Source organism: Xiphophorus maculatus, chromosome 2, assembly GCF_002775205.1.
Source record: "Xiphophorus maculatus strain JP 163 A chromosome 2, X_maculatus-5.0-male, whole genome shotgun sequence".
Taxonomy (NCBI): Eukaryota; Metazoa; Chordata; class Actinopteri; order Cyprinodontiformes; family Poeciliidae; genus Xiphophorus; species Xiphophorus maculatus.
Window position 1 is genome coordinate 13600579 of NC_036444.1, and position 13613 is coordinate 13614191.

The 13613-nt window shown below is 37.7% G+C and overlaps 1 protein-coding gene across 1 annotated transcript; it reads right to left on the reverse strand.

Annotated features, from left to right (window-relative positions):
- Nucleotides 1-11915, reverse strand: LOC102222293 (ubiquitin-conjugating enzyme E2 H-like). Its single transcript, XM_005810492.3, has 7 exons — nt 11462-11915; nt 6976-7052; nt 6205-6279; nt 6009-6048; nt 5859-5911; nt 3247-3375; nt 1-2322 (listed from the first exon to the last, which is right to left on the reverse strand). Exons 1-7 carry the CDS (start codon nt 11512-11514, stop codon nt 2198-2200), a joined length of 552 nt encoding a protein of 183 aa, XP_005810549.1. The 5' UTR covers nt 11515-11915; the 3' UTR covers nt 1-2197.
- Between the last annotated feature and the right edge of the window lie 1698 nt (nt 11916-13613).

A 13613-nucleotide genomic window follows, 5' to 3' on the forward strand; every position in this document is an offset into this window, starting at 1 on the left:
CTTTTTCCAAAGTGTTTTTTTTATTAGTTTTAAACCAAACTCACCTCATGAAGGTGCTGAAAAGTACATCAGAATCCCAGTGGTGCTTCGCAAGCGACACTCAATGTTTGTCTAGTAGGACAGGAAATGATTTTTGCTGGTGTTACACAAAAGTCTGACTGTCAGATATAATCACTACTACTGTTGATGTGTGATCGGGTTTTATGAGTTTATGAAGTCAACATCTCATTAACTTAACAATTTAATGTTTCTCTTACTACTCTCCACTGTTAGAGAACTGAAATATTAAAAAAAATCTACGAGTAAAGAAAAACCCCTAAGAAAAACATCGGGTTACTGCCATCTAGTGGACAAAACAGGGACTGCCATCATTTTTCTAACCAACGTGAAGAAATGAGCTTTAAAATAAGTGACAAATTAACTTCTTTCCACATTAAAAAAAAGATATAATCATGCATGTTTTTGTTGTTTATTTCCTTCTTCAAGTTACAAGGGAAGCACGTTTATTGATTTTTTTAATTTTTTTTTGCCATTTAAAAATCAGGGGATATTTTGGATCTGTATCCTGGACACATGGCTTAAAAGTTCAAAATAAAAACATTCAGACAAACTAAAGGCGTCAAACATGTGTTGCATTGATAAAAAAAAAAAAAAAGAAAAGAAAAGAAACGCAGCGAGGAATCCTGATGACATCCAAAGAGGCTGGACAGTGGTGCTCCTTTTTTTTTTGTTGTTACTGTTGCATTTGAAGACATCATGTTCTAAGACTAACACTGACATGCAGTCTATTTGGTACAAAGGCTAACCAGAGGAGTTTAATGAGATCTGATTAAATCACCTTCAAACAACAAGGAACGGCTCTTTTTTACTGGCTCTGATGTTAAGACACTCCTGCTTTCCTGTCTCATCCCCAGCGCATTTCACAGCAACACCTTCGCCGCTCTGTCGCCCACAGATGCATAAAGCTGAGCTGCACTAAACCAAGACGTCTTAAAAGTTTTTATTTTAGAGTTTGACCTTTTAGGGGAACGTTAAATAAGTATATTTTTGGTCCCGATATTTTTGGAAAAACATGCAGCCGACAGCATGAAACAGTAAATGTGACCAATCTGAAACAAAGAGCGCTGCAATGGGACACACTTCCATGAGGGACAGGTGGGGGCAACATCTCTTTGGAGGGGTTAATTCAGCAGATGAAGATGATTTAACGCTCCACATCTTTAACAGGAAAAGCATTTGGTTGTCATTATACAAGTATTAAACCATACATCATGATAGGATTCACCACCTGCAAAGAAACTAACTATCCCTACGCATGTCAGACACCTATGACAGTTCAACACAAGCAATAGGCAGAGTTAAGTTCAACAATAATCCCCACTGACCCTTGACTGTACTTCTGTGTCATGCCACAACACACAAAGATACTCAGAATGGCAAATACTTTCCTAAAACGGAGAGGAGGAGGAGAAGGAGGAAGAGGAGGAGAACGAGAAGAAGGCGGGTGCTAGAAAACAGAGGATATTGATTACAGAGCTCTCTCCCTGATTCCTGCTGAGCATCATCGGAGCAACACAACGAGTCAAAGGATGAGATTCATGCACACGCTGATGCGCTTAGAAAGTGTGTGATGTGTCTGCATCTTTCTGCAGTCCTGGAACTGAAACTGCAGCCTGTACACCGAAAACATGAGCCCACTGTGGCCTGCTGCTGCTTTTCAACCCTTTCGCAGCGGTGATTGTGATGATTGCAGCTCCTCGTGGGAGCTGCAGTGGGAAAAAAACGAGTTCTTATTTTTAAATCTCTCTTTCTGTTTTAGTCATCAAGCTCTGCCTTAACGAGGAAATGATGGCAAAAGTAAAAAGGTGGTAAAAAGGTGTTGACGAGTGCCGTCCTGTGTCAGTTTTATAGTGCAGCGTGAAAATCCCGTGTTGAGATCAGCTGAAATAAAGCAACACTTCATTATGATCTCTCCGGACGATGAGGAAGAGCGCGGAGCTGATGGTGATGATTTCCTAAACATGACATAGTTGGGTTTTTTTTTTTTTCTCCCATACTGCAAAACCTTGTGTAGCAATAAAAATCCTTGTGTTACTGTAAAAAATTGTCCTGTTTGTTTAAATACGAATATAGTACCGAGTTTCTGCTCTTTAGGAAATGATAGTCCGTTGTGAGGTGAAGGACGGTTCTGCCTTCACTACAACTCCATATCCTGAGCCTCGTCCTCGGAAAAGTCCGACATTGAGCTCTCGGAGGAGGAGTCGCCTCCGCCCTCCTCCTGCTCCTTTAGAGCCTCCTCTGTGGCGTACTTCTGGATGTATTCTGGAAGAGACGAGCAGAGAAATGAGTCCAAGCTGACGTCCACAGCAGCTTCACGTCTATCAGACACAGAAAAGCCTCGTGCGCTTCAGGCAGGAGAACATTACGCTGCTGTGACTCAGTCACAGAAACTCTGCCTTGCAAAAACTTTCGTCCAAAACTTTCTGCTACTTTGTTTTGGTCCATCAGGTGTGAAACTTTTACAAATAAAACTTTAAATAAAATTCAATTAGAGGCACAAATGTTACATCACCTTTGTGGAAAGGCGACGTAAAAACGCATAATTTCCAGAATAGGACATTTGTTAACATTTTGAAAGAACTGCCATTTTATTTCTGTTTTTAGGTTTTAAGAACCATAAAACAAAAACAACAAAAAAAAAGTATTAATACATTTTCTTCAATGGGATGTTGATGTTTGTGGCAAATAATTTACACACAAAAAAAATGCTTAAACATAATGTTGACAAAAATATTATTGATACTTTAATGCAAGATTTAATACAAAAAAAAAAAAAAAAAACAGAACTGCTAAATCTGCATTTGTTATATCTATGTTAGAATATTTAAATGTGGTTCTGCACATTTCTAGCCTAATAATTAAAAGCCATTGTGGAAGGATCAGAAAGCCACTTGCTGCAGACGCCAAAACCAGCCAATAAAACACAATAAACTTTATTGTTGGAGCATTAGAAAATGTGGAAATATTCAAGAAATATGAATATGTCTGTAAAAGGGTTTAACAGGCACAACAATACAAGTTACATCTACTCCAACAACAACTGCACAGACAAAGTGAGCGTCTGCATCCCAGTGGTCCAGTCCACACCATTAAGTTAAAATCAGATCAGTGACTTTTGCTGTATGAAACCCAATGAAACTAAAATTTCAGACATATTCAATTTTAGTTTGATCAAAGGTGTCGTACCTTTGATCTTGTGTTTATAGTCCTCTGGCCGGTGCAGGTACATGGCGGCGGCGTCCCCGTTCAGAGGGTCGATGGGGTTGGGGTAGGCGAGCAGCTGAGGGAGAAAGGACTCAAAGATGTTGGTGAGGTCTGAGAAAAGAACGGAGAAACGTGTGAGAGCAGTGTCAACGCCAGGCACCAGGAGTCTCTCAGTTGTAACTAGGTTATTCTGATTTTTTTATTAAAAACTTGAAAACACAATCGGTTTCTTTCCTGAGCTCATTTCTGGATGGTTCCCCACTGACTTGGGAGAAATCCTCTTCCGTTTACTGCTATTTAAGGGAAATGTTGAAATTTACTTTTAGCACTGCTGTCTGTTATGCAACAAACCTGAGAAACTGGGGGGAAGGAGCAGACAGGAAGCCAACAGGTGACGCAGAATTTGCTGCATCTTCTTTATAGCAAACAGAGGCTTCCTCACCCGCAGTTTAAAGGAAACCAACCAGAAGGACGAATCTCATGTCGTTGGTGTCATTAGTGGTTCTCAGGTCGTACCCGACTCTCCAAGCTAACTACAAAATATTACCTTTCAACGATGAAGTTAAGACATAAAACATTGTTTTTATGTCGCCAGTCAATGTCCTGTGTTTGTGGATATAAAACTCAAACTTTTAATCCCTATAATATACTTTATTTATCAGGGCCAAAGCGCTCAGACATATTGAAACGTTTTGAAGTTTTGAACAGATCCCTGGTTCGGCCATTATAAATAAACATGTGCGCTATAATAACTGTAAGATAATTTCACCAACATAAAATCTATGTAACTTTCACTTGACACAATGTAGAAACGCACAACAGTGCATTCACACACAGCAGCCAGTGTGATTATTAAAACAGCTTCTTCTGACTCTGCTTCTGTCCTGTCCTTGGATAACATCACAGAGCAGCTCCGGTGCAGACATATTTAAACATCCAAAGATTAATTTTAGCGAACAAAAATCAATCAAACTTTCAAAACTCACATTTTTTTCTTGTTTAAAGTACCTAAAGTCAATGGAACCAGTAAAACCTCTCCACAAAAAGTCCTTAACCCAGCTGAACGAGTCGACAGATCTCAACCTGTGGCTCTTCTCGTCTTTGCTTGCCGTGTTATTTTATTTAAAGTAATTTTTTACACAACAGTTAATTAGTTTGGAAATTAAGTATTTATGTAAGTTCTCGATATAAAGAAAAACAGAGAACTAGAGTGTCGACCTTCTGTTTATCTGTAACCATCTCAATGTGTGAATGAAGGAGAAATGGAGATCTGTTTCTTGAACATGAACTTAGATGTATGATGAAAACAAAACAAGCTCCACACACAAATGGAAGACGTAAACAATCAACAGAAAAGTCTGCAGATTTTGATATTCATAAGTAAAAACCTAAAGAATCAAAATACTTTTCCAACTCAAAGTTCTGCTGCTCTGATCCTATTACAGGAAACAACGAGAACAATGAAACTGATCGGCAGGCATCGGCCGATTTCTGTGGCTGTTTCTGAACACAACATTGAACTCACCGAGTTTGTCTCGATTTTATTTAAGGAACACAGAAGAGCCCAACCGAATGGGAAACACAGAGAAAAGTCTATGTAGCCACAACAGTCATCACCCCGTCATGCAGAAACTCCTACACACAATCTGCTCTTCCAGGTTAAACTGTTTAACAGAGCAGCCCAGTGAACTGTCTAAATCAAGCTAAAAGTTTATTATATTCTGTACTTTATCTCTATTGCAAAGAAATGTACTTGTTTAGCTTGTGATGCTGTAGCATATTTGCAGTTTCCAAGTTAAACTAACTTAAATAAACAGATATTTTACTATGCAACACTCTTGTGGAAACAGCAAGAAAAAAAATCAATAACTTTGCCCTCTTTACATTTTATCCTATAAGTAACTGAGCTCCGATCATGATATTAAAAGACGACTCTAATTAAGTGCTACCATCAAAACGAACTGTGACACGTTTAATTAAACGCCGATATCTTTGCTTGCTCTGCAGATTTTTACTGTCTGCTGGCAGGAGTGTGTGTCCACACACTTGTGAGCGTACCTGACTCAGCGTGCGTCAGCATCGATGACACAATCTGAAGTTTGTGGCAAGCTAGCATTTGAAAGTTAACAAAATTAATGACATTGACAGTGAACACATACAATTACCACATGCTGTGATCTCTTGAGGGGACAGGTGATCTCATTGGCCCTCACTGAGTAACGTCAGGGAAACCGATGATGGACCGTCCCCCTAGCGGGTTATGAACTGACTCACGGTCAACGCTGGACGTTTTGTGCCAGACTTTTTTGACTAAAACTACAAAGACACCAGACAGCCAAGGGACAAAATGACTTAAACCCAAACATGTCTTCCTCACTTGTTCAAGACTTTCTAATCTATCAGCTCTGAATGCTTGACCTGAATACAAGCAGTAGTTATCACTGCAGTGTAAGCTGATTAAACAGAGACACAGTGTAAAGCTCTACAGCAGAGGTCCAGTTTGAGCGCATCACTCTATCTGCGTGGGTCGTTTTCAGGCCGGGACCGTTAGTTTAGCTAAGTTTGGATCTTCAGCTGATGCCCCTGTGACCTACCGTAGAGGGCCGTCCATGTCTGGTTGATTACATCTAAACACACGGTTCCTGACCTGAGAAACACACGCAGCAGCGTAAGTGATGAAAACTGAAAAGATTGATTTTATGCTCAAGCATCTGTCGCAACAAGTAGAAGCTAGCTCAACTTACGCTTCATCGATATTGGGATGAAAGATTTTGTTCATAAAACCTGAAAAAAAGAAGATTTTATTAAGATTCAAACAATCGCTCATTTATTCTCTCATTATGTGTTTCCATCATATTATGATTGATCATGACAAAGTAAGAACTGTCTGGCCTACTTGTCACCAAAACACCATTTTACAGGAGTAAAACATATCCGTACCTATTGACGGTGATTTGAATGGATATTTATCTGGCAGGTCCACCCGAACCTTCCACACGCCTCCTTCATACGGTGCTAAAACATTAAAATCAAATAAGTGTTCATTTTCAATAATTATGCATTGCAAAACAATTCACACCCGTTAAACTTTTTCACCTTTTGCTTCATTCAAACCAGAAACGTTTAAGTGTGGGATTATGGTATTTCATGCCGACCAACACATACATGTGCATAATTATGAAACGCAAAGAAAACAACGCCGGACTGAGAGAAAGGAGAGGATTAACTAGTGAAGCAGCCTAGATGAACGTGCTAACTCCAGAGGAGCTGCAGAGGTAAAAAATAAAAAAAGGTCAACTATTCGTCATCCATGGGGGAGGGAAATTTGGTCAGACTAGATGGAGTTGGACACTGTTAAAGATTTATGATTAGGACGGAGGTTTGCCTTCCAAAACACGCAGCTAGATCTGCAATAGAGCAGCTAAAAGCAAAAGAATAAAAAAAACTTTCAGTCGTTTATATTCCGTTTAATGTGTTAGAACGGCCTAGTTGAAGTTCAGAGATTTGTTGAATTGGCCTAACACAGAAAAATACATAGAAATTTAAGGTTTTAATGTAACAAAATGTGAAAAAGTGGTGTGAATTTTATTTTTTTTTTGCGAGGCACAAATGCTTACAGAAAGTCTAAAAATGTGAAAGCTTACTAGGCTTTATGCACATCTGGTAAAATACTGTGGTATGCTGCTGAAGACAAACAATATAGACTCTTACTTCCAGGTGGTCCGTGGAACTTGACCACAAACTCATTCAGTCCACTCAGGATAGTGACCTCGTGTTTACTCTCAATGCTGAATCCTGGTTAAAGGAAAATACGCCTCCAACATCTTACAGTGATCAAGAACCTCAGGAGGAAAGTTAAAGCCCCAACAAAGAGTTTCATAACCGTCTTCCTTCTAACCCCTCCATGGCCTTGGCTGGGCAGAAGTCAAACGCTGGGTCAGTTCCATCAGCTGCAACAATGAAATCAATAATTCAGAAGCCTCGATCAGATAAACTCAATCTGCAAACATAAACCTCAACAATAAAACAATCACATGGTAGACGTTTAAGACAAAAAATCGTCAACTGCACAGTGAAAGCAAAAACACAAAGAAGCAATAATGAGTCATTTTATTCGACGAAAACATTGAACCTTCTGGATGGTTTATAGTCACAGGATGTGGTGATGGCAAGAAACATGAGGGTGAGTCAGCTGTCAAACAACAACACAGTGAGGTGGAAGTATTTAATCTCAACGGCTGCTCGACTCTGAAGTAAGCCTTTCACCTCATTTCATCACTGTCAGGAAACTATCAGTCGTTTATATTCCAACAGTCTAATCGGGACGGCGCAGGCATGGCAGCTACAGTCGTTCAGCTGCTGGAGAGCAAACAACTCAAACTTCATAGCAGCATAAAAAAAACATAATGACAAAGGTTTAAATACGTTTGCCACGCCAAAAATGGCAGCAACCCACAGACAGGAAGACTAAATGTGATGTAAGGAAACGGATCCTATAAATAAAACTTGATAGAGATGTACAACTTGTGCTCTTCGCCCCTGAGGGTTACCCATAGAAACTCAGGCAGAGCTCTTTCAGTTGTAGATACACAAGAGAAAACCTGCTTGGCTGAAAGTTCACACTGCTCTTTAAATCAGCACTTTAGCTCATACAATGATCTACTAATTATAACGACACGTGTCTGTTTCATCAATTATCCCATTTAAAAGAAACAAATCAATCAAGGAGGTAAAAGGTCGTAGTTTTCCATTTGCCTTCTTTTGTGTTTTTGTTTCTGTCAAGTGTGGGAGTGACGATATTTAAAATCCATCAGATACCGAGAGAAAGATTCCCCTTCAGCTAAAAACTTACGTTGCTACATTTTACTAATATTACTTTTATGCATTAATTCTTTTTTTATTGAAGCTTGCATTAGCACAGATTATTTGTTTTCCTACCAAGTACTTCAAGTAGCCTTGTGATGCAGAAATAAACCTGCCTTGCCTGCAAGATGGTATCTGTTAAAAAAAAAAATACATAGGTGTTCCTCTCTGTATATGTAATAAAAAATCCTTTATTACCACTTACTTAAAATAAAAATAATAAAAGGAAAAAAGAAGAAGAGGCCTGTCTGGCTGTGCAATTGGAAACAGATTCTGATTTTTCTTTTCACAGAAACAAGCAGCAGCTTCTTTGAAAATGGTAGTAGTTTAAAAAATATATATAAATCTCTAATATATCAAAACCTCAAAACAAAGTGCATCAAAGAACTCAAATTGTTTGAGATCTAATGATTACTTTTATGGATGTGGTGAAAAAATATATTTCAGTCTGTTAAGGGAAATTTAGCAGAATCGATCTGTAGTGGACTACTTGTTGCATCTTTAATTAAGGTAAAAAAAAAAAAAGAAATATCTGTAAGATACCTTTCAAAATACCATCTAAGTTTTGAGTAGTTTGTAGACAATTCTCTTAAATTATAAATTGTCTAAGGAGTTACAAAATATTCTTATAGACGGTAAAAATCAAGTGAAGCTATCCAAACTAGCAGAAAATAACATAGTGGTGATGCTACTAGGAAAAATCTCAATATTAGCTGAAATAAATTCACATTTTCCTCCTTTTGTGTCCTTCCAATACTCTATATTAGTCAGGTGTGAAGCAAGACACCAACATGCTAATTATCAATATCACGGTACTTTAAATATTTAATATTTTAGTCAACAATAACTGCACTCCAAACAGTCCTGTGTGATCTTACTACTTTGACATTTATGATATATTGTACGCAAGTATTTGGTTTACTTTACTAAATGTGGAAGATGGCTGGAAATCTGTGTAGAAAGAATTTTAAAATAAAAAGTAACGTTTGATTCCAACTAAAAAAAAATGTCTTTTAAAACGTCCAATCTCTAAGTTATCATTTGTACATGAAAAAAATAACAACATTTCTATTTCCTAAACCTTTTCTTCCCCCTAAAATGAATGTTTCAGCTTCATTTGCAAATCAACCGATTTCCATCGATCCACCGGACTGGTCATCATCTAGAGTTTCAAACAAAATCTTGCTAAGCGAACTCATCCTGCCGAGTGTGTGCAGCTCCGTCCCGTCTCTGCCCTGGACGGATGCTCCCAGCCCCCCGCATGATGCGCCCCTACCGCACGCTTGTTGTTCCCCATCAGCTGTGCGCCGAAGGCCCGCCCCCTACCGGGTTCCGGATGGTAACAAGATGGCCAATCAGAGAGCAGCATGAAGCTGCAGGACAAAAACAAAACAATTCAGCACACGCTTTCACCAAACCTTTAAAGGAGGAAAAAATTAACTTCAGCTGATCCCCCAGAATACGTGTTAGAATAACAAAATAAATAAATCTAAATACTCAACAGTTTATTTACAAAACATGATTATAAAAGCCCCCAGGGGGGAGGGGGAGATACAAATATTCATATATTTATGAAAACGACAGTCGTGCTCATTTTTTTTTTACCCATTTTTATACATACTTAAAATAAAACTTTGAAGAATTTGTTTTCCTTCACTTAATTATTTAAGGTAAACACGCCAACGCTCACTTATTTACAATAAGAATTTCTGCTTTGTTTTTAATTAAAATCCGCCATATGAATCCAATCACTTTTTATGTTTGAAAAAAGACAAATTTCTGAAGCACAAATCATTTGTTTTGAAAAGTCAATGCAGGCCCTGCAGCTGCGTAAAGATTTTAATCTAAATCGACTCTTCATCGAGTTTGATTGTTCTCCTCTTACGGTAGCGCAGCTACAGCTAACTGCTGCGACGTGAACGCTACAAAAAATGACGATTTAACACCCGTGTCTTCCCAAAGAAGTGTCTCTAAAATGTAGAAAATCACTCGCTCGTACTTTATAACGTGTTGTCAGTTAGTGAGAGCGAAAAAATGTTAGTTAAAATGTTAACTTGACGCTTTAAAGCTGAGGCTAACAATGTTAAGAGCTAATACGGATGCTGAAGTTAGCGTGCGATTCGACCTTCCGAGTCAGCAACACAGTAAAGGGCCATTTCACAGTTTTTAAGGAGACTGAACTACTTTTGATCTGATTCAAAATCCAAAATACTTAAAATGATGGAATCCTGTCTGAATAATTTTATACAATCTATGGATTCAGTGGAGGCCAGCTTCTGATTGATGGACATTTTGTTTTTTGTAAAAAAAAAATACAGGTAAGGGCTTTTTTGCATGAACAGCACCTCTGATGGGTCCTGCTTCAAAAACACAGTTTTAAAACAAGTCAAACCTTGACTGAATTATTCTACACTGTCAAAATATTCTTTAAAACAAAGTGTATGGACTGTTTTATGACATTAGTCTAACATTTCCCTTACATGTGTTTGAAAACAGACATTTTTAAACAAGTAAAACCTGTGAATAGCACATTTATCCTTTAAAGCACAGTTTGGGATTTATGAAAGCTCTATTCTGTAAGCGAAAACAAAAGGGGATTGTTTAAACCTTTTCCCATTTCAATATTTTAGTTTGAAATGAGACAGTCTTAGAATGGGTCCAGCTTGAAAGATAAAACATTTCTACAAGTCCAACTAGGTCTGAAAAGTTTAACTATACCTATATGTACTGTAAAACACATCTTGTGATTTGCAAAAATCCTTTCTTCCATTTATAAAAACACAAATACAGGTAGAAATAAGAGTGTAAAGCCCAGAGTTTATATATAATAACCTGTTATCAAGGTAGAACAAATTAGATCAACTTAGACTGTTCTAAGTAATTTAGATTTTGAGCCATATCTGATTAAAGTGAATCCAGGTTTCCTAAAACCAGTGACATACAGTAGCTCTTTACTGAATTAGAAGCTACAAATCGGATGCCAACTTCAGCGCTGTGAGCTAACAGAGTTAACAGCCATCGTTGTATTGCGACAGTTTCCGTTGCTAATTCACTGTGGAAACAAGCAGAACGACCACAGCTAACATACCAACAACACATATGGCACTGTTTCAACAAATATTGCTCTAAATTAACAGCTTATTCGCCTTCCGTGGTAGTTAGCTCATGTTAGACACAGACCCTCGCCAGGAACGTCAAAGTAAAACACTTAAAAAACAGAACACATAGCTGCCATCCCGAGCAAACAAATGTAAATAATCACCACAAAGCAGCTGACAATTGTCACCAAGAGACGCGTCGGCTTCATTTGACCATATTCGGTTGAAAAGGATACAGTTTCACCACGTCGGTGTCCATTCGCCTCTTGCCCGGACTTGGAGACGACATTTTTTGTGTACCTCAAAGAAGAGATCTAAAAATACTACTGCGGCTCCTGGACTACCTTCACCTTTCAGCTTGACAGCACCTACAAGGCCACCGGGCTGGTATCAGCAGCCTGCCCGCAGCGTCCACGAACAGGATCCTAGCTGCAACATTTTTCTTTTTCCTCCTCCCTGGCCAGCTCTACCTAGTTGTGTCCTGTCCTGAAGACTCTGCCAGCGACATCAACCTCCAGCGGCCGAACCAAGCAGAGGAGGGGCTCCGGCACAGAAATACACCCAGGGAGCGCACACACGCTTTCGGCGAACTGCTGATCAACTACCGAAAGAACACTGCTGACTTTTCTGAAGAGATCGGAAGCGATACCTGAGATTAAAAGTCGCTTTTCTTTATTTTTTTTATTGACAGGTGGCTCAAGCCGAGGCTCAAACATAAAGTGCGTGCTGTTCTAGAAAACCTAGATCTGTGCTCAAACTGCCTCATTGGGAGCTGTGAATAAGCACATTACACACAAGTTGTGTCACGTGAACGACATGAATCATAAACACGATTAGATATTGAATAATTCAGGTGGATCTGAATAAATTGAAAGATAATTGAAGTTAATTTAGTTTTTTTTTTTTTTTTAAATTCAGTTTAAAAAGTGAACGTCCAATAGACTTTCAAGAACTCATTTCTGATTATTTTAATAATTATGGCTTCAAGTCAATAAAAATACCAATGGGAGTTATTTTAAATACAGAAATATTTTTGTACAGTCTCCACAATCATAGGAAAGACTGCTGACTCCATAGAAGTACAAACTGTTACCAACACCAACCGCCATGGCGGCTGCTAAAGAAGCTGGCTGGTTCTCAGAGTGCTCTGTTCAAACGTAATGGAAAGTTCAGTGGAAGAAAAAACTGACTGGAAAAGAAGGTGTAATGGCAAATCACAGAGTCTGGGGAGGGGGGAAAGCATAATAGCTCATAATCCTGGTTGGTTGAGGCCAGGGGAGATTCTAGGATCTGACTTTTAGGGTTGCTTAACCCCCAGCAGGGCTAAGACCCGTGATATTCGTTGGTGAGGTTTTCTAAATCTAACTGCTTATTTACATACATTCACAAACAAAATTAAGAGACACGTCAGTAATTCATAGAATAAAAGAACAATGTTCATTTTACTCAAACATTTACTTATAAAGAGTAAAATCAGAGAAACTTAATTTTTTCCAGCGGTGTATAAACTCAGTTTGAAACAGAATCTCTAGACCACATCATACCTGCAAACATCTGCTAACATTAATGAGACACAAGCAGCTGTGGAGTGACACAGTCCTAGTGTGGTCTGCTGGCCCGGAAATTAAAATAAAATCTACTCAAAACTATGCATTTCCAGTCATTTGAAGAACATTTTACTAAAACCAGTTTATTATCAAGGTAGAAGTTCAGGTAAATGACTCGTGAAAATGAGTCATTTACCTGAACTTTATATATATATATATAATGAAGACCACAGTTGTATATATATATATATATATATATATATATATATATATATATATATATATATATATACTGCTCAAGAAAATAAAGGGAACAATTAAACAGGTGTTTAACACTTAAAGTCTTCCCTTTATTTTTTTGAGCAGTGTATATATAATGAAGACCACAGTGGTATATATATATATATATATATATATATATATATATATATATATATATATATATATATATATATATATATATATATATATATATATATATGATGAAGACCACAGTGGTATATATATATATATCTTATTCTTAGAAAATTGTACATTTTCCAAACTCCAGTCCTGACTCTTATGGAGAGTGAAGAATGCCAAATGACAAAAAGTAAATTATGAAATAATTATTTACATTTATAATTAATTTATTAAAGCTCTTCACTCTACATACATTCTGGATTGTTTGATCCACAAAGTTATATTTATGGATGGCATAAGTTTATCCATAAACTGCTTATTTAAAAAAGTACCATCAATCCTTCTGAAATACATTTTTCTTTATTTGTAATTAGTTTACATAAATATAAGTCAGCAGATCTTATTTAAATGTTCAGTTTGGTTTTAGTTTCAATGCAAA